The following is a 21406-nucleotide window of genomic DNA, read 5'->3' as shown; positions in this document are numbered from 1 at the left end:
AGTTCTAGTTCCCAAGCTTTGTGCGGCGGGATACCACAGGGTACCCGTTTAGGGCCTATTTTTTTTGCTTGCATGGTTAATGACCTGATGGCTTCCTGGGGCTTGCGTATCAAGTTTGTTGATGACTTAACTATCATGGAAATTCTTCCAAGAAATTCTCCTTCTGTGCTTAACTTCCTTGTGAATGACATCCAAAATTTTGCTAACACCAATAACATGCGCCTTAATCCTACTAAATGTAAGTGCATGACTGTTGACTTCCTTCAGTATAATAGTTACAAGGCTCCCCCGGTCGTATCGGGGGGCGCTGTTCTAGAAGAGGTCTCGTCGTTCAAGCTCTTAGGCGTCAACTTGTCCAATGACCTTTCCTGGGGGACGCATGTTGACCACCTGCTGAAGAAGGCTAACAGACGGTTGTTTGCTTTAAGGCAGCTCAGGAGAAGTTCTGTCCCAGCGGAAGATATCGTCTACATCTATTGCTGCCTAATACGTTCCATACTTGAGTACGCCTCTACTGCATTTGCCAATTTACCGTCCTACTTATCTAAGACCTTAGAGTCAGTGCAGAGGGGTGCTCTTGCCATTATTTGGCCACGTCATTCGTACTCAGATACCCTAATGCTAGCCGGTATTGAAACCCTTGATGCACGCCGTAGTGCTTCCTGTGAATCCTTTATAAGTCGTATTCATAATGACAACCCCCTTTATACTGCAATGTATGCCGACGTTCGTAAATCTTCAGACCGCTACAATTTAAGATCAAATCGTACTCACTATCACTCAAAAAAGTCCACCGATCGTTTTAAGAACTTTGTGACAGTCAAATACTAGCCAGTTTAATCATACTGGTTTTTTTTTATAATAAGCATTATTATGGTTTTTTTTTATAATAAGCATTATTATCATTTTAGTATTATCATTTTTATGTACATGCTGTTTTTACTTGTATGTAGTTTAATGCATTTTGTATAGTTTTCCCCCTTTTTTCTCCTATAATTCTTGTTAATATTATAACCTGTAATTCAGCATTCTCTGCAAGAGGTTTGAATAAACGATATTATTATTATGCCTCCTTCTTTATGCAAAGCCGTATGCAAATGAGCAAAAATGTAAACAATAACGTCAGCATGAATCCGCCTATAGTCAAATCATTGATGATAATGATACTAATAGTGATAATCCTGATGGGATACCTTATATACAAACACAAATACATTTACACATGCTTAATTGAGTTTCACAAAGTAAGCTTCTCAAAGGCAATGATTTACAATGATTTACCATCGCTTTTTAGTCACAATTAATGATATTATTCAATCTAATTTAAGTAGTTAATTAGGCTTCATTAAAAATCCCTTAAATCCTTTAGACGTTTATCTCTTGGACTTGTTTTTAAAAGGATACAGAATAAATGCATTTTGTTGTAAATAGCTATAAGAATGATAAATTCAGGGATAAAAACGAATCCTTACTCTTGATAAGAGTCATACAATCTGTTTGGAATTCAGGCTAAGGTTTAAAAATAATCAACAGGAAGTAATAAGCTGGATCAGTGGTAAGGAAGTTATTTCCAAGCATAAGTAAAATTGCTCACCTGCTATGAATTAATTTTGGTCGTAGCTGTGGTAGTTACATCACCAGCAACATCAAATGTGAGGTTATAGTCTATTTTCAGTTGATTACGTTTAGAATCTGTTATGGCATATCTCCATTATTTTTTGTTGGTAGGTGCTTTTTACCTAGATATGATTTTTTTCTTTTGTCCTGTATGAAGTATTAACTCGAGTATCATTGAAATTTTGACAAACGTTCTTTTTTCTACGTATGATGCACGATCCTCGCATACGTATGCGATCCTCGCATACGTATCTAATACCGCAGTTCAAAATATATGAACTTCATATATTAATTGTTCTTTTTTCTCATATTTTATTTTCGACACGATTGAACCGAAATAATTCACACTGGAGGGTATTTTAATTACCAGCTATTTCAAATTGTAGTTTGTTCTTTTTTCTGATATTTCTTTTCAATTTGTGATAAAATACATAAAAAGGATTGTAAAATATCTCTAAAACCATGTGTGTATCAGCTGCTTCGTGGTTCATGAAGTCTGATTCGAGTTGTAGTCCGCGAAAGGTAGACATACCTACCTATTTATAACAAGTTAGGACATGAAAAACTTCCATTATAGATCATTTTGATAAGTAGTTTTTTAGAAAAGCTTTTCCTTTAAACGCTAGACGTAAAATAGAAGTGATAAAATTGCAAAGGAGACAATACGAATAAATTAATATGAGAGTTGACGAAAGTAAAACTATAAATTATACGAAGATACCGTAAATTATTATAAAAATAGCTTTGCGCGGATTGAGTCTGACTGTTTGTTCAAGCTTGGCTTAATTTCTTAGATCATTACACTGTAAAACTTTCGTTTCTTGTTTAGAAAATGAAAGTTACCGTCGATAACAAAGAACATTACGCTTTACACTCGTCCAAACTATGACGTCATGACGAACTGGTTTGTTTACGTCCTGTGGTTTCCAGGACGCCACGGGAAAGCGCGCTGATTGGTTAAAAATCACCTGGCAACGACGCAACGAAACAACATCAAATGCGGCTGACAAAAGAGATCTAGAGAAAGCAATTTATGAGGCTTGATTACTTCGTAGGTTCAAAACGAACAGAATACTGGCTTCGATCGCAACATTTATAACATATGATGATCACAACTAGTCAAAGAAAGCCATTAGCGGTTTCAAAGAGAGGAACAGGAGGAGATGGGATTTATATGGACCGAAACGGTAATACAGATGTATTACCTCCATTGAAACCGTCAACGAAGGGTAATGTGAAGGCTCACGAATCGAACGTTTCTGGAGCTTTACCGCTTGTTGGAGGAGTACAAGTACAACAACTATTTGAAGAAGAAACTAACCAACAAAACAAGGGCAAGATCGCCAACGAAATACAGGGTCTTCCATCTGTCCATCGGCCAGTATCTTATTCTGGAAATGCTTCCCCTGCGTCAGGAAGGAGATCTAGCTTGAACGGATCGGGAACGCTGAAATCTAGAGGATTACCCATGACGCCGGAGCAGGCAATGAAACAGTTCATGCACAAGCTAACCAGCTACGAACATCATGAGATCTTTAACTATCCTCAAATTTGGTTTGTTGGCCCAAATGCAAAGAAACGTCAGGGTGTGGTTGGTGGTGCGAATAACGGAGGCTATGACGATGATCAGGGTTCTTACATTCAAGTTCCACACGATCATATTGCTTACCGCTACGAAGTTGTTAAGATTATCGGTAAGGGAAGCTTCGGGCAGGTTGTGAAAGCTTACGATCACAAGACTCAAACAAATGTGGCTTTGAAAATGGTCCGTAACGAGAAGCGATTTCACCGACAAGCTCAGGAAGAAATCAGGATTCTCGAACATCTGAAAAAGCAAGACAAAGACAATGGCCACAATATTATTCACATGCTAGAACATTTCAAATTTCGCGAACACGTTTGCATGACTTTCGAGTTGTTGAGCATGAACCTGTACGAACTCATAAAGAAAAACAAATTTCACGGGTTTAGTCTACAACTGGTGCGGAAGTTCGCACACTCGATTCTACAATGTAGCGACGCATTACACAGAAATCGTATAATTCATTGTGATTTGAAACCGGAGAACATTCTTCTCAAGCAGCAAGGAAGGAGTGGGATTAAAGTGATTGATTTTGGCTCTAGTTGCTACGAACATCAACGTATTTACACGTACATTCAAAGCCGATTTTACCGTGCGCCTGAAGTGATTCTTGGCGCCAAATACGGCATGCCCATAGACATGTGGAGCTTTGGATGTATTTTAGCTGAACTTTTGACTGGATATCCTTTGTTTCCCGGTGAAGATGAAGGAGACCAGCTCGCTTGCATTATTGAACTACTTGGCATGCCTCCTCAGAAACTATTAGATAGCTCTAAGCGGGACAAGACGTTCATTAATTCCAAAGGATATCCGAGGTATTGTACAGCAACAACCTTGCCAGATGGAAGCACAGTTTTGACTGGTGGTCGTTCTCGACACGGTAAGACGCGAGGCCCTCCTAGCTCGAAAAAGTGGCAAACGGCTTTGAAAGGCTGTGAAGATTCACAGTTCATCGATTTTCTAAGGCGATGTTTAGAATGGGACCCTTCTCAGCGTATGACTCCATCACAAGCCCTTCGTCACCCATGGCTTCGAAGGCGCTTGCCTCGAGCACCCGAATCGAATGCGACCGTGGAGAAATCATACCAACAGCGTAATTCAGGCTCGGGAGTCGCCAAGCTTCCGCCAGCTGCCCCAACATCAGGGAAAACCAAGCCACGAAGACAAATCGAAGAGATTTTGGACGATGGTCGTGGGGTAACAGACTCCGCTAAACTTAACACCAGAACTGTGTTGCCAAAAATAGTGGGAAGATAATTTTACCCAACTTGCAAGAAGTACACGATTTTCTAATCCGTTGATACAAAACGAACAATTTAAGCGCCTTGCTTTTATTATCAAGGTGACAAATGAGTTAATTTTGAAAGAAATATTTATTTTTTGCTCCTCTTTGTTCTATTTTTTTAGGAATTTTTTAGTTTTAGGTTAATTACACCTAGAGAGGTAATTGAACGATCAACTTGTACCTTTCAATTGTAAATCTTTTTCCTCATACATGTACGCATAGTACGGTTGCGTAACATAGCTTATGATGATTTTAGCTTTAAGCGAATTTTATTCACTGCTTTTGTCATGGAAATAATTCTATAACCTAACAAGTTATAACTTATAAAGAACTGCATGGCAAAACACCCTGTGTATACGAGTGAAGTTAGGTGTTATTGTTATTATTGGACTTGTATATAAAAGTTTAGCCAATTCTTATTCATCTTCACGAAATTAACAAGAATGTTGTTTATCTGTGACATAGACATTAGTCATAGGGAGGAAAAGAATAAATATTTTCACTTTTCCAAAAAATCTGTTTGATAAATTGCTGTTGGAGTGGGACGTTTTTACTGTCATATATGGCGAAATGTGTCATTTCTAAAGATAGCTGGGTCAACAGCTAAGAACTTGCTTTGTTATTCATATCCCAGCTGGAAGCGTTCAACGGTGGGATTCGTGCATTTGGTGTGAAACTTGATGGGCCTGTTCAAAAGCGACAGCGTCATAACTGGTAGAACTCCCAGCGAAAAAAAAAACTAAAACTAAGTTAGAAAGTAACATCCTCGAACCTCGTTGGATTCCCTGTTTTCTACACCCTGAATTTCATCCTTGAAGATCTCTGAGAGTTCTTTATGTAAAAGCTTGACTTCTTTCAATTAGAGCACAAAATTACTTCAAAATAAATTGGCTGTCAGCCTCAAACGCGTTGAATTATCCCGAGAATTCAAGACAGGTTAACGAACAGATTTGCATAAAGAATTTATATGAAGCGAAATTACACCTTCAAAGTCACAACACAGCGGGTGTAGCAATTTTCTTTACAAAACACCAGGTGAACCCCAGTTTGAGCGAGTTCTAATAATCCATTTTCTATTGCTACTAGGCTTATAAATGTAATGAACGATGGCAGAAAGTAAACATTAACTTAATTTCACTCGTCTGTCCAAACCCTGTCACACTGACATTACAATAAATATTTAACAGCTTCAACGGATGCATATTTCAATTTTGATAGCGTGACTTTGGCATCTGCACGGAAGACACACAAGGGTCGTTTCAAGAGGGAAACATCCTGTGACAAACCTCCTTGGTCTTCATTAGATGAACTCTTTAGATGGTTTAAATTGATAATAAGTTCAATGATGCACAATATGAAGGTATAAAAAACGACATTTGTGCCAAGAAAAATTGTACAAATGATGCCTAATTTTTCTCTCTCGCAAGCCAGGCACTCAGGTAATGTCAGAAAAAATCAGACTTGCATTAATTGACATTGCCTGGTTTTCTTGGGGCCAGAGGGATTCAAACCCTAAGTGGAGATCATGCGAATAAAGGAAAATTGTCAACCTGGGACATTTTGATTGTTAACCCTTCAACTCCCATGAATGACCAACACAGAATTTCTCCTCACATTATCAATACAATATCAAGCAGACAAATGATGAGAATCAAGAAAAATGTCAGTTAGGGATGATTAGTCAATCAAATGCCAAATTTTCCAAACTTGCATCATAAGAACTGTATGACAGACAGTAAGGAGAATTACCACTGAGATCTCCTTGTCAGCATCAAAGGAAACATAAAGCGAAGAGTATGGATATTGATGTTGGGTCTACAGGATTTAGTGATCAGATATGATGTTGTGTACTGAATGCTCACAATCTCCTCGTTTGCATCAAATTGCTTGCCTACCTCTTGCCAACATTATTATCGCTAGCAAATAAAACAGTATCCATGTCATTAGTTATTATTTTAAAGTTTATCATACAGAGAAACCCATATGAAGCAGACCCCTTTTAACAGCAGACACTCTGTTATTGCCTTCAATTAATTAATCGGAGTTGTAAAACAAACCAGTTACTGTGTCCAATGAACAACTCTGTGAGGTAGACATGGACACTGACATCAAGCCCTTCTGTAATTGAAAACCCATGTTACACACATGCACACAATAATTGAAACTGTGATCAGTTCAAACTTTCAAATTTTGTGCAACCTAGGCAAAAGACCTATAAAAAAGTAGTATATTAATCCAGCAATTTCATAACACAAAATGCATCTACTCGATCTTCAATCATTGGCATTCAAATATGTGATCTTGTTTGAACACCATAATTCCTACAAAATTGTACACAATTTCCAAATTACATTTCAGATAAGTTGTGCTGAGAAGACTGAGTCAAGGAAAAGAGTGGAGTAAAAGACTTGTCACTCAGATATTGAAGTTTGTGAATGTATCTCAATTCATAGACAGCATAACATGGTGTACTTTTAAGACTTGGCTGCATTTTGGTAATTGTGAACCGTTGAGACAAATCAATGTTAAAAAATCCCTAACTTTTAAATTGAGGTGCAGAATTGGCATGATGGATTTCTGCAAATGGTAATGTAAGAATCGCACGATAACAAGAACAGCTTAATTTTCAAAGTGGGGACACTTGGAAGCTTAGTTCATCAAGAGGGGCTGTTCCACAGAATCTCTGTTATTAACAATTACCATATTTACTACTGGTATATATTTGTGTATTCATTATATGCACTCTGCCTTAACTGTACACATTTAATCTCACAATTGGTATCACAACTATTCCTGACTATCACATGCCTTTAGCTTGTCTTTTATACTACTTAAAAGAGCACTAACTTAAAATTGCATTACTTTTTAGAGTCAGCTGTTTTCACTCAGTTCTTTCCTCTCCTCTTTTCTTAATCATGTTTTGAACTCAAAAAATGGTGAACAATTTTATCTGATTTAGACAGATTAATACTGTACTGACCTGAATTACAATAAAGTTTGGGATATACAAACAAACCTGTTTTAGTTTGTTTTACTCAAATCTGATTAGCTTCCTCCTTGTAAGTGTTACTACTAATGTCTACATTTGCTTAACACCTTTTTCTTTGAGTCAGCTTGTTCTTGGTTGGCTAATCAAATAAATCATCACATTTTTTTTTCACAATTGTAATAAATGTGAACCGAAATTGATATCTTTATTTGAAATCCACTCCCATAAGCGTTTGGTTTACAAAACAAAAAAATTTAATTCCTAACTAGTTACACTAGCAATAAATTTGGACCTGTGAAAGAAAACAAAACAATTCAATATAACAAGACTGCAACTACCACCATGGCAGTTTCCACCCAAAAATTTATGTAGACTTGGTATCACACAAACAACAGTTGTCAAAGTCAATATAATTTATCTCTGTCAGTGGTACTTGCAGCAAAATTACCAACATGAGAGTTCTCACTAATGAACTAACTATTAACAACAACATATATAACATCAAAATTCTTGCAAGATCAGTCCAGAGATGTACATTTTCGAGCTAATTATGAATATGCAATGTACTACTCCCCAGTACGGCAACAGACCCGATTTTTACACTGCAGATTTTGGCATCCACTGGCCGTCTCTGGGTAGGGACCCTCATCGATGTTATCACAATAGAAAAACTCTGTATGATCCAATGCCGGACAAACAAAAACCAAGTCCAAAAGTCCTTCGGCTGTCACATGTAAGCAGCCTGATAAGTCCAAATGCCTGAGCTTTGGAAGTCCTCCATACTTTGCCAATGCCCTGCATAAAAAATTTACACCAGGTACATTAGTTCAATAGAAATTACAATTTCAATAAACTTTGGCAAAAATGTAATTTGAACTGAAACACTTGGTCCAATATCAACATCTGAGTAACTCCACACCTACCCCTCCCCTAACACAACAATCAACCTGAATTGTTATTATTTCACTGTGGTTGGATAAGGGGAGGGGGGGGGGTGGGGTAGGTGGGCAGTTCCTCAGATACTAACATTGATCTAAATACTTCAGTCTATCCAATAAATAAAAAAATTCTTAATAATAATAATATGTCAATGATGAATATACCATTTCATTAAAATTAATAATCAGAGAATAAAAACAATATAAAGTTGCTTCTTTGTGCAGTTGTCAGCTTGTCAATGGGGAATTCAAATGTCATAGCAAAGAAATACCAAATTTTTCTTATATCAATCAGGACTGGTTCCCATTTTTTCATCTTAAGGGCTGCATATAGCAAAGCTATCCACACTTCTTACAGGACTGTCCATTACAGGTCCAACAACATGATATAAAACAATATCAGAAATGAGCCTTTGTTCCAAGGTTTACAATCCACACTAGTCTCATTAAATTTTGTATTGAAATTGAAGCTTTTATGGGGAGATGAATCCAAAAATCCAGAATTTCAAGTTGAACAACAAAGCTTTTTGAAAATACTGACATTACAACTGCTAATCATTTTTATCTATTTCTGCACTAATACAAGGTGACATATTTCCAAGCTGGTATATATGAACTGCAAGAGTCTATGACATTTTGCAAGGATTCTGCACATCCTGCACCATGTCAGAAGCTAGTCGACATTATTTTTATAAAAATAACAATTATTGTAAATACTCTTTTTATGAAATACATGCCTAACAATCAATGCTTCTGGGTACCATATTTTTGTGAAAGAAGGTGACTTAGAAATTCTGCAACAATAATTATTTCTTTCCTCGAAGACAGCACATAACTGAGTGCATCACCATTATGATGTTTGCCCTGACAAAACAGCAATGTGGTTGGATAGCTATTATGCCTATGCCCTAGCACTGAGTCAAGCATTTGGTCTTCCAGTGAAGACTGTAACTGTATGAACAGAAAATATTTATGTATTTTTAGCAGACAAAATACAATTTTTTAATTCATCAGGTGTGTCTAGTGTGTACCAGTAACTATTAGCTGTTATCACTGACCTGAGACCTGCATCAGTAATCTGGTAACAGCCTGACAATCCAAGATAGATAAGCCCTCTTTTAACAGTCTCTGGATTGATACCAGTACTTATCAATTTGCCACAAGAACAGAATGTATGGCAGTCACAACTGCTATCCTCAATGTCAGAAATTCCTGATCCAACTGGAAGTTTACCCAGTGATGAAGACAATTTAAACAAAGTTTTGTCTGTGATGTTTTTACAGCCAGATACATCAAGATGTTGCAACTGTAAGCCACCACCCTTTCGAAACAATCTGAAATTACAAAAGGTGTTAATCTAGATGCACTCAGTTGATGAATGTATCACTTTAAGAACAACAGACCCTGTCTACTTTCCCGCTCACCCAGGAAAAGATTTGATTTAAAAGTAGAACCAGCAAAGTCCGTTTCCATCCATAAAACTGCAACAAGCTCAACAAAACTAATCCATATTTGGCAGAAATGTAAGGCTGGAGTAATAATGAAATTTATCCTTTGGTATATGTCACCCATTTTAAGATCATACCATTCTTTCAAATCTTAATGTCTGTAACAGAATTCACATTAAGGTTTGTTAATTGTATTGTTGTTATCAACCTCTTTAACTAGTGAGTCAGTGAATGACTTGGAAAGGGTTGGGAGCTTTGGCTCTTTCAGTTGTGCCTCTAGCTGACAACAAGAAGGTCAACTAATGCTATCCTTACTTTGAATATGACATTGAACAAGATGCCATTGGCAAATAAAAGAGTAATTGTCATAGGGAGCATCTTAACATAGAGGGTGTTTATTAGACTGGGTAACTGATACAAACTTTGCAGTGTTGAGGGTGTGTTAATTGGAAAAATGCATTTATTTAAGAGGGGATATCCATTAGATTATTTAAAGTTAGTATTTGAACAGATCTGAAATATTAGGAACCTCTAAGCCAAGGGGAAAAAATCATTCAATCCAACCTAATAAATGAAAAAAGCATGACATATCTATGTATTAAGGCCCATTCCTCACTTACCCTTTCAAACCCAAGTCTGACACTGCAGTTTGAGACAAATCAAGCTTCCTTAGATTGGGACATTGAGACAAAATCTTGAATGCCTGTACAAATTATAAAGTAACCAAGATTCCTTACAATAGAGATAATTTTATCAAAATAGGACAGAAGTGTAGTTATAATTTTTTGGTGGGATACATAGAGCGATAACGACAGTTACCCACCCTTAAAAAGTAGTCTCACAAATTTTTGGTGGGGACACAAAGAGGCAATAACTGCAGTTACCTGCCCTTAAAAAGTTAGTCTCACAAATGCTTGATACTGAATACTCCCTTTGGACAGGCCTGTTCACTTCACATTAAAAAAAAAAATTAAAGATTCCCCCAAAACTCCTACAAATTTCACCAATAAAGAATGATAGATACAATGAGTGCTTCTACTCATGTTTAAAGTTCTTGCTATTTTACAAAGTTAAGGTGTTCCCATTACTCTTTTAGAAGTGGCCTCCATTGGTGGAATAAGCAGTGAAAAGGAGCCATATCAGTCTTACATATTAAATAATAATTTATCAGAATACAAGGAAAGGACCTCACAGGGCCTTGTTTATGGTGATACTGGTAACTAGCCTTTTCCCCTTACTATAAATGGATTATAAACCTGAAATGGACTTCCAACTGATTTATTAGACCATTTGGATAAATCATTTGACAGCAACATGATAAATTTATCACTGACAGTACTCACCAGACCATTACTCAACATTGGACAACAGCCAAGCTTTAACACCCACACAGATGGACCAATCATTGGTAAAAGGTACCGCACCAGACCCAGCAGCTGATGTATTTCTGTGTGTCTCTCACAATCACTGTCTGTCTCATAACTGGATTCAGTGTCACTGGACCCTTCCTTGTCCAAGTCTGTGTCAGTAAAAGAACTTCCACACAAAACATGATTGGTACATTATACAATAAACCAAGATCAGATTACCAACAGAACATTGTATGTTATCTAAAAATTCTGGTTAACATCTTATCTAACCACAGGCAGCCCAAGCTCAATACTAGAAGAGCGGACGTGACTCTTACAGTGTTGCACAACGTTTTATATTTAAAAAGGTTTGTATTTAGTTCTTACTAACCAAGCGGGAGGTCTGTATAGGAGAATCTTGACCGAGGTCACCAGTACAGATCGAAAGCAGTGAGGTCTTTACCAGCAACCAAGGTCAAGATTCTCCCATACAGACCAACCTAGCTTGGTTAATAAGATGTTTATTATAATTATGGCTGTGTCTTATATGCCAATTTTTATATTCTTTGTACCTTTTTTTTCTAGACCGGTGTAGATGCTGGTCTAGACGGGAAAATCTAGACCGCTTTCAACATTGATTTCAGCTAATCAAATTTGTGAATTCGGTAGTTCCCAGTCCTTGTGAGACACAGCCATATAATAAGGGATGTTATCAGTTTGCCTTAAAAGAGAGAAGAAAATGTCTTGTTTTGAAATAAAATGAACTTACCTTATTGCCTTATTGTTTTCTTTGTTGATTACCAGTGTCTCAGGCCATTTTGAAGCGTTTTCGACGAGTTAGCGCTATTTCGGTGTTCAACTGCTAAAATAAAGACAAGGCAGGAAACTCATTTTAGAAGTGTCTGTCGCCCAAAGTGAATAATTCCACCAAAAAATTACCACCGGTCTCGATTCCTCCAGAAAATCAAAGCAGCGATGTTGCAGTTCCATTTCCATTCCCTCAATTCCCAATTCCTCCCACAGATCTTTCACTAGCGATGCTTTTATCTCCAGCTCGATAGGCTTTCCAATTTCGAATTAGGCTCGTTAAAACAATCGTGGCCCCATTCGCCGATCCGATAGTATATCAGGTAACAAAAATAAGCCCGGAGAGGGTAGCCAGCAGCCTGCAGGGACCAGGAGAGCTAACTAGTTCGTTTGTTGACTGCAGGCTGCTGGCTACCCTCTCCAGGCTTATTTTTGTTACCCGATATACTATGCGATCGGCGAACGGGGCCACGATCGTTTCCACGAGCCTAATTTGAAATTGGAAAGCCTATCGAGCTGGAGTTAAAAGCATCACTGGTGAAAGATCTGTGAGAGGAATTGGGAATCGAGTGAATGGAAATGGAACTGCAACATCTCTGCTTTGGATTTCTGGAGGTTTCGAGACTGGTGGTAATTTTTTGGCGGAATTATTTGCTTTGGGCGACGGACACTTCTAAATTGAGTTTCCTGCCTTGTCTTTATTTTAGCAGTTGAACACCAAAATACCACTAACTCACCGAAAACTCTTCAAAATGGCCTGAGATGCTGGTAATCAACAAAGAAAACAACAAGGCAATAAGGTAAGTCCACTTTATTTCAAAACAAGACATTTTTTCTCCCTTTTAAGGCAAACCGACAACATCCCATACAAACCTTTATAAATATAAAACGTTGTGCAACACTGTAAGAGTCATGTCCATTTTTCTAGTAGTGAGCTTGGCCTGCCTGTGATCTAACTTGAAAGTCTCAGCAAACAATTCCATAAAAGTAATTATTTCAAAAGTTTCTAAGGTCAATCTAAGAAAAGACAAGGTATATACTCATAGCTTTGAATTTAATAAAATTATAATAGACTTACCTACTTCACAACATTTCAATTTATTGACATCTATGTAATACCTAAAATAGCTACAGTACACTGGCAGTTGTCCAAAGGGTTCCAGATAATTACAATTAATACTGAGAGTAAAAACTGGCTGCTTACAAGAACTATTGTAGAAAAAATTGGGAGAATTGCCTCTTGGTAACAACATCATAACTATTAATCATTACAATTTTAGTACTCATAGTTAATAATTTTTCAGTGTGAATGAATAACAAAAGTTCATTTACTTCAAGCAATGTGCAGAATATGTATGATATCCATTCATTCTGGACAAAAAGATATATCCACATCACACCTAGTTTTAAAAAACCTTCTCATCTTCATAAATAGCCAGACATCTTGCCTATGAAAATTTTCACACTATCAAAGGTGACTTTACCTGCTTACTCCTTCTTACCTGTCATCATATCCATAACTTGGTAACTCTGAATCACAGTTACAAGAGCACATGTCTTCAGTATCCGCACCAAACCGCCAATCATTTTTAAAGATCCAGCGCACAGGATAAAGCTCTTTCCACAACTCACCATCTCGAGCAGAGTGTGACCATTGCCGACAAACCTGGGCACAATGGCATAAGTCTTTGGGGCCCAGGTGGGAGAAAATCTTCAGCATGATTTCAGGTGGAAAACTCAGAAGTAATGGCTGTTCTCTTTCAGTTACAACATCAAACTCAGCTATCAGAGTCTTTTTTATGTGATTGTTTCCAAGAGTCTTAAAATTGTCTGTGGACATGCCTGATTTTAAGCAAATACTTTCTTTTAATGAATGTTCAATGACAGTTGAGTTGGTTTCTTCTTCTGATGATTTGTCATCCCCACTGTCAGAATTTTCATAATTTTCACCACCAAACTTGTTAATTGGTGAAGAGAGAGGGGGAGGCCCTGCTTCGTGGGAACTGGAACGCTGAAAGATAAAGGAAACAATTTCTAAGATTGTCATAATTTAATGCAGACTCAAATTTTAATGAATGGTAGCCAGTATCTACCTGTTTGTTATTGACAAAATGAAAATTTCAGATCAAATTTAATTTAAAGACAAGTGGTTTGGTATATTTTGTATTGTGTAAAATGATTATCATGCAATATTCTCCCAAAAGTCAACAAGCCCACAAATTATTCAATAATGTAACATCATTATCAGAATAACCTTTAACAAAGGCTTTTATATGCATGGCCTTCCAATATTTTCACAAAATCTATAAACCTCATAACACATCATGGTTTATGGGGAAAAGCCATGGACAAAGTACCTCAGTAAAAGCAGAGTGCAAATGGTGAACCTGGGCTTTAATTTCTTTCAATTCCTCAAATGAAAAGTATTCAACAAGTAATGGCTGGAAAACCTGAAAGAAACAACAAACCTGAAATTACACATCATTTGCATATTTTGAATTTCAAAAAAATGAATAGCAATATTGAAAAGCTTCACATTATTGTGTAAAATTTCAATAATTATTCTCATTCAACATGAAAATAAAGAAGCCTACCTTACCCACAATGTTTTGTATTATTGTACTTGTGTCTAAGACAGTGACTGCCATTTGAATGGTTCAGATATTTCTCCAATCTGTTTGAGTTCTAGCTCAAAAAGTTTTGGACAGATTTCAAGAAAAATGCTACATGAAGAAACATGTGGCTTTCAAGTTAACTTATGTGTGTTTCTAGACCCATGCAATGGTAATTAGTTGAGAAAAGTCAGCTTACAATGTAAAAAGGCCGAAATGAACCTCTTCTGTATTGTCCCTCTGCTATGCACTCAAAAGAAACATCAATTGCTGAACCCTTCGATTGACTTGCATTCACCATCTCTGGCCACATGAACAACAATACACTGCATTCTTGGTTTAAGTATGTTTTCTTTATTCTGGTGTGAAATGAGAATATTCATCGCAATTACATTCAATAATTTGAAGATTTCCAACATTATACAAAATTACACAAACAGTCACATCAATTAGTCTGGACCCAACTGTGCCTTTTCCAGCAAAGGATTTCTCTTTCAAAAGTTTTTACCTCCTCTTCATGCCTCATGTGGGGAAGGAAATCTCTTTGAAATGATTCCAAAGCTCCTTTGAGTCTGTCTTCAAATGTTCTCCTATTCAAATTATTTTTGCTTTTTGATGCACTCTTAAGTCCTTTCCTTGCCAGTGACAAAATTTCCAAAACATGGTTGTCTTTGTGAACATCCCGCACAATAGCCTGAATCTGTTTGTTTATCAGACGATGCTGTAGAACTTTCAAAATGCAAGTATTTTCAATTTCCTCATGATGTTTCAGTTCTTGAAAGGTGGAGTTGATACACCCCAAAAGTCCAATGAGGGAGACATCGTCTTTAAAGTTGGTGACTGAGAGCTGAAAATCGTAAAACAGTGTTCAAAACCAATAACTTTAAGACAACAAATACAGGCAATCTTTCCTCTCGATATGGTTTAAACCAAATCAGTGATACGTCATCACAAATTTATGATCGATCAAAAAAAAGGGAAGCGAAACTTATGTTGTAGATGGAAGTTTTTCACAACTACAATGAGTACAAAGACAGATAATTTCAATTGTCCTCAGAATTTCAACTTAGATTAAGTTACTGACTAACGAGTGCTTATATCAAAATATATATCCTAGATTAAAATTTGTATCCAAAAATAACATATTATGGAATATCATGCATCTTTTGAGGGATCCTTCCAGGACTGGAACAAGGTATAAGCTTTATGAAAGCTAACGTACGCAACCTTATGTACATGTAACACGGACACACGAATGACAGAATAGCTTACGATGGAGTAGATACCTGTGAAATAAAAAACCGAACAAGCTCATACATTTTATTTCAAACACACAGTAATACCTTCTCTAAAGCTTCATAAACAAGCTGCTTCATTCGCAGGTGAGGTCCAGTAAAGACGTCTATTTCCTCCGGCCAGGGATGTTGACACAGCGCCATGTTTACAGTCTTCACTTTACACTTTACAATTCGCATTGTTTGATGGGACATGACGTCATAATATTGCATCAAGTTTTGAAGCTTGCTGTGTCATTGGTCTGGATCAGTGACCTCATCCACTAAAGGAGATTTGTGAGTCCATCAATGGAGCTCGCCTAAGGTCAAAATTCGGGTTTTTTTCGGGATCAGTCACGAGTCGCCGTAAATGAATGCGTTGGTAAAAGGTTTTTTCGCTAATGAACTTCAACAACTAACTCAAAAATTCGACTGTTTGTGTTGGTATAGATGTTCACGTGCTTTCCACGTGACTTTCACGTGCCTTTCACAAGCAAATAAAATTAACGAGCAAACGAAGTTACTGCGTAGACTTTGCCAAAACAAGCGCTAAGTTCAGGTTGAATGATCAGAACGGGACGGGAGGAAAAGAAAGTCGGTTAGCGGACTTTGAAAGCAAGAGAGCTCTCTCCACATATTAAACCCTCTCCCAAATATCAAACTAACTCTTTGATGGGAAATGATTTTTTTGCTTTTCACGTGGTTCCTCTTTTAGTTTCGACGAAATTGAGCCATACCATGTATCTAATGAATAAAGGCTGATAGTTTCGAAAGAGACTGTTTGGGGCTGCGTCGGTGGGAGTAACGAAATAATTTGGAAATATCAACAAAGTTGAAATGGTAAATTGGCCACCGTAATGATTACAAAAGCTGACGTTTCGAGCGTTAGCCCTTCGTCGGAGCGAAGGGCTAATTACCATACCATTTATCGCCTCTCAGTTTCAAAAACAAACCCCATTTTTAGGACTAGTATTTCCTCTTTTAAACTGCGGTTTGCCATTACGTGGTGCCCTTGCATTGTGAATGCTGAGGAGATAGGGAAAGTGACATTGTCTACGTGAAAATCTAGTTAGACAGCAAGAACTTTTGCGCTCTTTTCGAGGGTCCTAATTTATAAGTTATCAGCCCTTTTTCATACGAACCGTCTCTCATTCTAGTATTACCCTGTGCCAAAATAGCAGGATGAGCTTTGGTGAACTAGATTTCAGAACGCCTCTTCCTTCAGAGAGCGATACATAAGGAGAGCCATCTCCCTCCCTACAATAGACAGCATTGAACAGCGGATCGAGATACTGAACTGAAATTACTTAGTGACGTCATGATGACGCTCTTCCCACGAGAGTGAGTGCCAATGGATTGACTCAGAGAGGACAAAAAGCCATGGCTCACCTACAAGTAGAAGCTTACGATTCGGACGGGTTAGGTTATGTCAGTATCTAAGCAACTGTGCATGTACCCCTCCCTAAAACCTAACAACAGTCAACAAGTTAGGGTTGATGTTGGTTTAAGGGAGGGGTAGGTGCGCAGTTGCTGAGATACTGGACCTTGCTCTATTTTCTTGACGGTGACAAACTGGCCGTGCTACAAGACTCCACTCACTGACAAATGTGTCGAGATCAAAAGAGAACACAACTAACAGGGGCGGATCAAGGATTTTTTTGAGGAGGGGGTGCGTAACTGACTGGTGACCGGACGTAAACAAATTGTAGTAGCGAATACGAAGAAGGCTTTTGCCTACGCAATAACATAATATGAACTGCTGAGAATACATATCAAACGATACAGTAGAATACCACTTGTATAAGAAAGCCGCAGGTCATCTTAGGGGGGGTGCGTACCCCCTGCTCCCTCCCCCTAGATCCGCCCCTGACTAAACTCCTAGGAGGGGCTGTTCAAAGGTGGGTTAAGATAATCTTTGGTTAGTGTGAAATTTTATTTCAGATCTGAAAGCTTTAAAAGAAAATTCAGTTTGATTCCATTTGTCCACAATTTAAGGATTGAGTGCTCTAAAAAGAGTTGGAAAAATTATCCCAAACGGCTTTTTAACAGAGAAATAGAGAAACCTGGATAAAAATTTAACCCTGGTTATGGTTAGCGCTAATCGCCCTTTGAACAACTCGGCTAGACTTATTCCGTTTTTGAGAGCCGGAAGAAACCAAGAGAATATAAACTTTATTAAAACAGGTTATGATAAGCTTGTTTTAAGCATAGGTTATGATTAGCTTATTTTAGATGATGAAGATAAAGTCATTTACTTTCAGGTGTTCAATAAGCTAAAATTTCAGATTGAGCCAGCTAAAGCAGACGCACCCCCCCCCCCCCGTTTCGCAACCCCCTCCCTCCAACTCTCCGTCTAGACGAAAGTTAGGTTCGAAATATAATTTGCATTATTCTGCTTTTCCTCGGGGTTTTTTCAAGACGAGCTATAGACGACTCTAAGCCCAAACGCAACGCGGGCAAGGTATTCGATTCATTATTACCCTTTTCCCGCCCTAGCCCTGTTCACCTGAGGAATATTTGATCGTCACGGTTGTGAGGCTGTGAACAAAGGCGCCATATTTGAAGAAGTGTGTAAACTAATGACGGCGCTTGGCTATTCAAATGATTTCGATAACGATAATCTTCCCTGTAGCAGAGCAGCAGGTTGTTTGAATAGAAAATGTCCCGAAGTGTTGTTTCCCCAGCCCAGGCACCAATCGAAGTCCAGGATGACAGCGTCGCGACCACATTAAAAGTGATCATGGATGTTTTGAAGGTGAGATAGCTTGAAAAGCGAAATTGAAATTAAACTCCGAGACTTTATCGCTTTATTGGCATCACGCTAATTACCACTGTCTTTGAAAAGCTATAATAACCTCTTTCCATTTATAGTTACAGAAAGAGTGGGATAAACAGCTAATTTTCGACCACAAAAGTTCACGTGTAATATGCGATGTTAGAAGACTTTATAAGATGGTTTTGTAAATTTCGCGTCACTTCGTTTGATTGATCAAACCTTCTCGAAAGCCGGAGCGTCTTGTGTACATTCCAATATCGTTTGCATTGCTCCAAAACATTTACTGATCGGATCCATCGAAGACGGGTGATCAAATTATTATCGATCACTTTTGCAGTAGCTGCATACATGTGTAACTTTCTTCTCAAATTTTTCGGACGCAATTGTGAAAAAAAATAAATTACACATTTCGGTACGTAGAATAAGAAATATCAAGGTTAACTTAAAGGCAGAGGGTTGAATTATATTCAGGTAACCGTTGTTTTGCGAGTCTATGTTTACAGAGAGACAGCTTTCTTGTTCGTGAGTGCAAAAAATCGAATTCAATATCAGTTACCACAATAAAAATATATGTTGTAATTTATTTTAATTTGAAAAATGACCATGATCTCGTTGTTTTGTCAACAGAAATGTTATTGTTATCAATGTTTCGAGTTGCTTAAGTCTGCTGAGGGAATAATGAAAAAGCCAAAATTAAAAATTGAGACAGCTTGTTGACATTACTCTGAATCAGCTGCTGTAAAGAGGGAAACTTCAACATTTATGCAATGCAAATTTTCAATGATCAATTCACTATTTTTTTTTTCCTGACCAAGGAGATGCCTGCAAAATTTCATAAAATTAAGTGTTGAGCTGTTAGAATTGCATGAACAGTGGTTCCATTTAATTTTCTCTTCACGGTCATGTTGGAAATTTGTAACATGGAGTTACATTTACTTTAAATTTGTCTCTAGTGTGGGGGTCTGGGGGGTCAGGAAGCTAGCTGTAAAGGAGAACTTTTTAATTCTCATGTGATTTCAACCTAGTCTTGTAAAAGAGAAGGGATGGTTCAGAGGATTAGCACTAATCTTTAATTGCATAGGTTAAGGATCAGTTCAAAACTAGCTTCAGATTTACTTTTTGTCATCACTTTGGCATTTACTCTGGATTTTGCAGTTTTCCTCCTTTGAAAAAATATAGACTCTGTATGTTTTCATCAGACCTGAAACAGAAATTCAACTTATACTTTAGAACAATTAAATGCCATCCCATTTAGTACAGCCAATAACTTTGACAAATAGAGTCAGAAAGGCAGGTTCCTTGAAGGACATGGGTGTGACAAGAGACACAGACTGTAAAGAGAAGGGAGGATTGAAGAATGTTATTATTGCAGGATCACAATTTTTTCCCCTCGGATTAAGATAATCCTCCGCCAACTGAAAATCAATTATAATAGAAAAAATTCTCACTCACGAAACATTTATAATGTCTAAATGAGTGGAACCGTAATCTCTGTTTATACTAGTTAAGAACAAAAATTGAGGAGTACAGTCGGACCTCGATTATCCAGACTTGTTGAGACTGGATGAAATAGTCCAGATAATTAAGGGTCCGGGTAATCATGGATATGAATAATAATGAGGAGCAAGAACTGATTGAATTAAGAAAGCGACCTTTCATATTGAAACAAGACATCTTCAAATCATTTTGAAAAAAGTCTGGTCTACATCTTCACTGTCCATTGTGAATAGCTCTACTGTACAAGCCAATAGAGCATGAAGTCTCACTTAGCAACAAAGCAACTCTAAACCAATCATGTTCTTCTCTAGCTACAACGTATGCGAGCGCTGCTTTTACTTTTGAAAGCGAAACAAACTGGTCTTTACTTCACTTTTTTTAATGTTGTAGTTTCAAAAGAATATAGCCATTGATCTTGATCAAGATTAATAGATATTCATAACAAATTTGGGACCAGAAAAAATGTCCAGATAATCTAGAAATCCAGATAATTGAGATCTGGATAATCAAAGTTTGACTGCTCCTTCAGTGATTGTCTGTTTGGTCCATTACATTTTCATTCAAGTCGGGTATTTCATTACTGGTTAAACCAGTCAGGTATTTCATTACTAGTTAAACCAGAAACTTTTACCAAATAGGAGGTGCCTGTAGAGGAAGAAGAATCGAGAAACAGCTTTGATAAAAGGGTAGTGAGGAGAGAGGGGATACATTGTGGAACATATTGGCAGTTGTGTTAACAGTTTTGGTAGCATTTCTTGGTCTGCATAGGCTTTGCACATATATAGCTGTATATATTTTGTTGTCTTTCATGGGTAAGTCAACTGATTCTAAAACTTCACATGCATAACAAATCCATGTATCCACCTTCTAACTCCTAGAGGTGATTCACATGTTGCTTCTTGTCATAAATGCATAATCAAGCATAAGGGTTTGAAACAATGCTCATATCTGCATGTACTCAAGCATCCAAAATGTTAAAATCGAGGCACAGTCTTTATAGGATTTTTCAGACTTATTTTACATAAGAATTTCACCTGCATCTGAAACTAAGCAGTATAAGTTGTTTCTTTTGCTGTCTAGTCCCATGAAGGTTCTATAAAAGAATTACGAAATTTCTTGACTTCCCATGGAAAGAATGCAGCAGTTGTACCACCACTTTTAAATGTAAGTACCCAACAGTGGAAAGTTGAAGACACTGTGATCTAGTGGCTAGTTTACTGTCTTTGAGACAG

At 37.4% G+C, this 21406-nt stretch overlaps 3 protein-coding genes across 5 annotated transcripts in view; 2 read left to right on the top strand and 1 right to left on the bottom strand.

Annotated features, from left to right (window-relative positions):
- The first annotated feature begins 2450 nt into the window (after window positions 1-2450).
- LOC111340225 (dual specificity tyrosine-phosphorylation-regulated kinase 2) lies at window positions 2451-4999 on the top strand. The gene has a single exon (XM_022947035.2). The coding sequence runs from the start codon at window positions 2720-2722 to the stop codon at window positions 4454-4456; it is 1737 nt and encodes a 578-aa protein (XP_022802770.2). The 5' UTR covers window positions 2451-2719; the 3' UTR covers window positions 4457-4999.
- Window positions 5000-7653: 2654 nt separating this feature from the next.
- On the bottom strand, window positions 7654-16132 carry LOC111340224 (F-box/LRR-repeat protein 5). Of its 2 annotated transcripts, none has more exons than XM_022947034.2 (8): window positions 15971-16132; window positions 15136-15474; window positions 14373-14465; window positions 13518-14026; window positions 11203-11395; window positions 10480-10562; window positions 9470-9745; window positions 7654-8268 (listed from the first exon to the last, which is right to left on the bottom strand). In XM_022947034.2, exons 1-8 carry the CDS (start codon window positions 16115-16117, stop codon window positions 8040-8042), a joined length of 1869 nt encoding a protein of 622 aa, XP_022802769.2. In that variant the 5' UTR covers window positions 16118-16132; the 3' UTR covers window positions 7654-8039. The 2 variants fall into 2 exon arrangements, with proteins under 2 accessions (XP_022802769.2, XP_088616368.1); XM_088760242.1 differs by lacking the exon at window positions 15971-16132 and adding an exon at window positions 14827-14986 and having other exon boundaries at window positions 15136-15278.
- A 2127-nt stretch (window positions 16133-18259) lies between these two features.
- LOC111340227 (uncharacterized) overlaps window positions 18260-21406 on the top strand; it is a 22261-nt gene continuing 19114 nt past the window's right edge. The window contains exons 1-2 of one of the 2 annotated variants that reach the window (XM_022947038.2): window positions 18260-18656; window positions 21255-21338. In XM_022947038.2, the coding sequence (XP_022802773.2) occupies window positions 18561-18656; window positions 21255-21338 (180 nt within the window). In that variant the 5' untranslated portion in view covers window positions 18260-18560. The remainder of the gene's footprint in view (window positions 18657-21254; window positions 21339-21406) is intronic. The other variant, XM_022947037.2, reaches the window with a different exon arrangement.

Source organism: Stylophora pistillata, chromosome 5 (genome assembly GCF_964205215.1).
Source record: "Stylophora pistillata chromosome 5, jaStyPist1.2, whole genome shotgun sequence".
NCBI classification, from domain to species: Eukaryota; Metazoa; Cnidaria; class Anthozoa; order Scleractinia; family Pocilloporidae; genus Stylophora; species Stylophora pistillata.
Note: the sequence above shows the minus strand (reverse complement) of the source record. Positions and strands in the feature narration are given on the sequence as shown.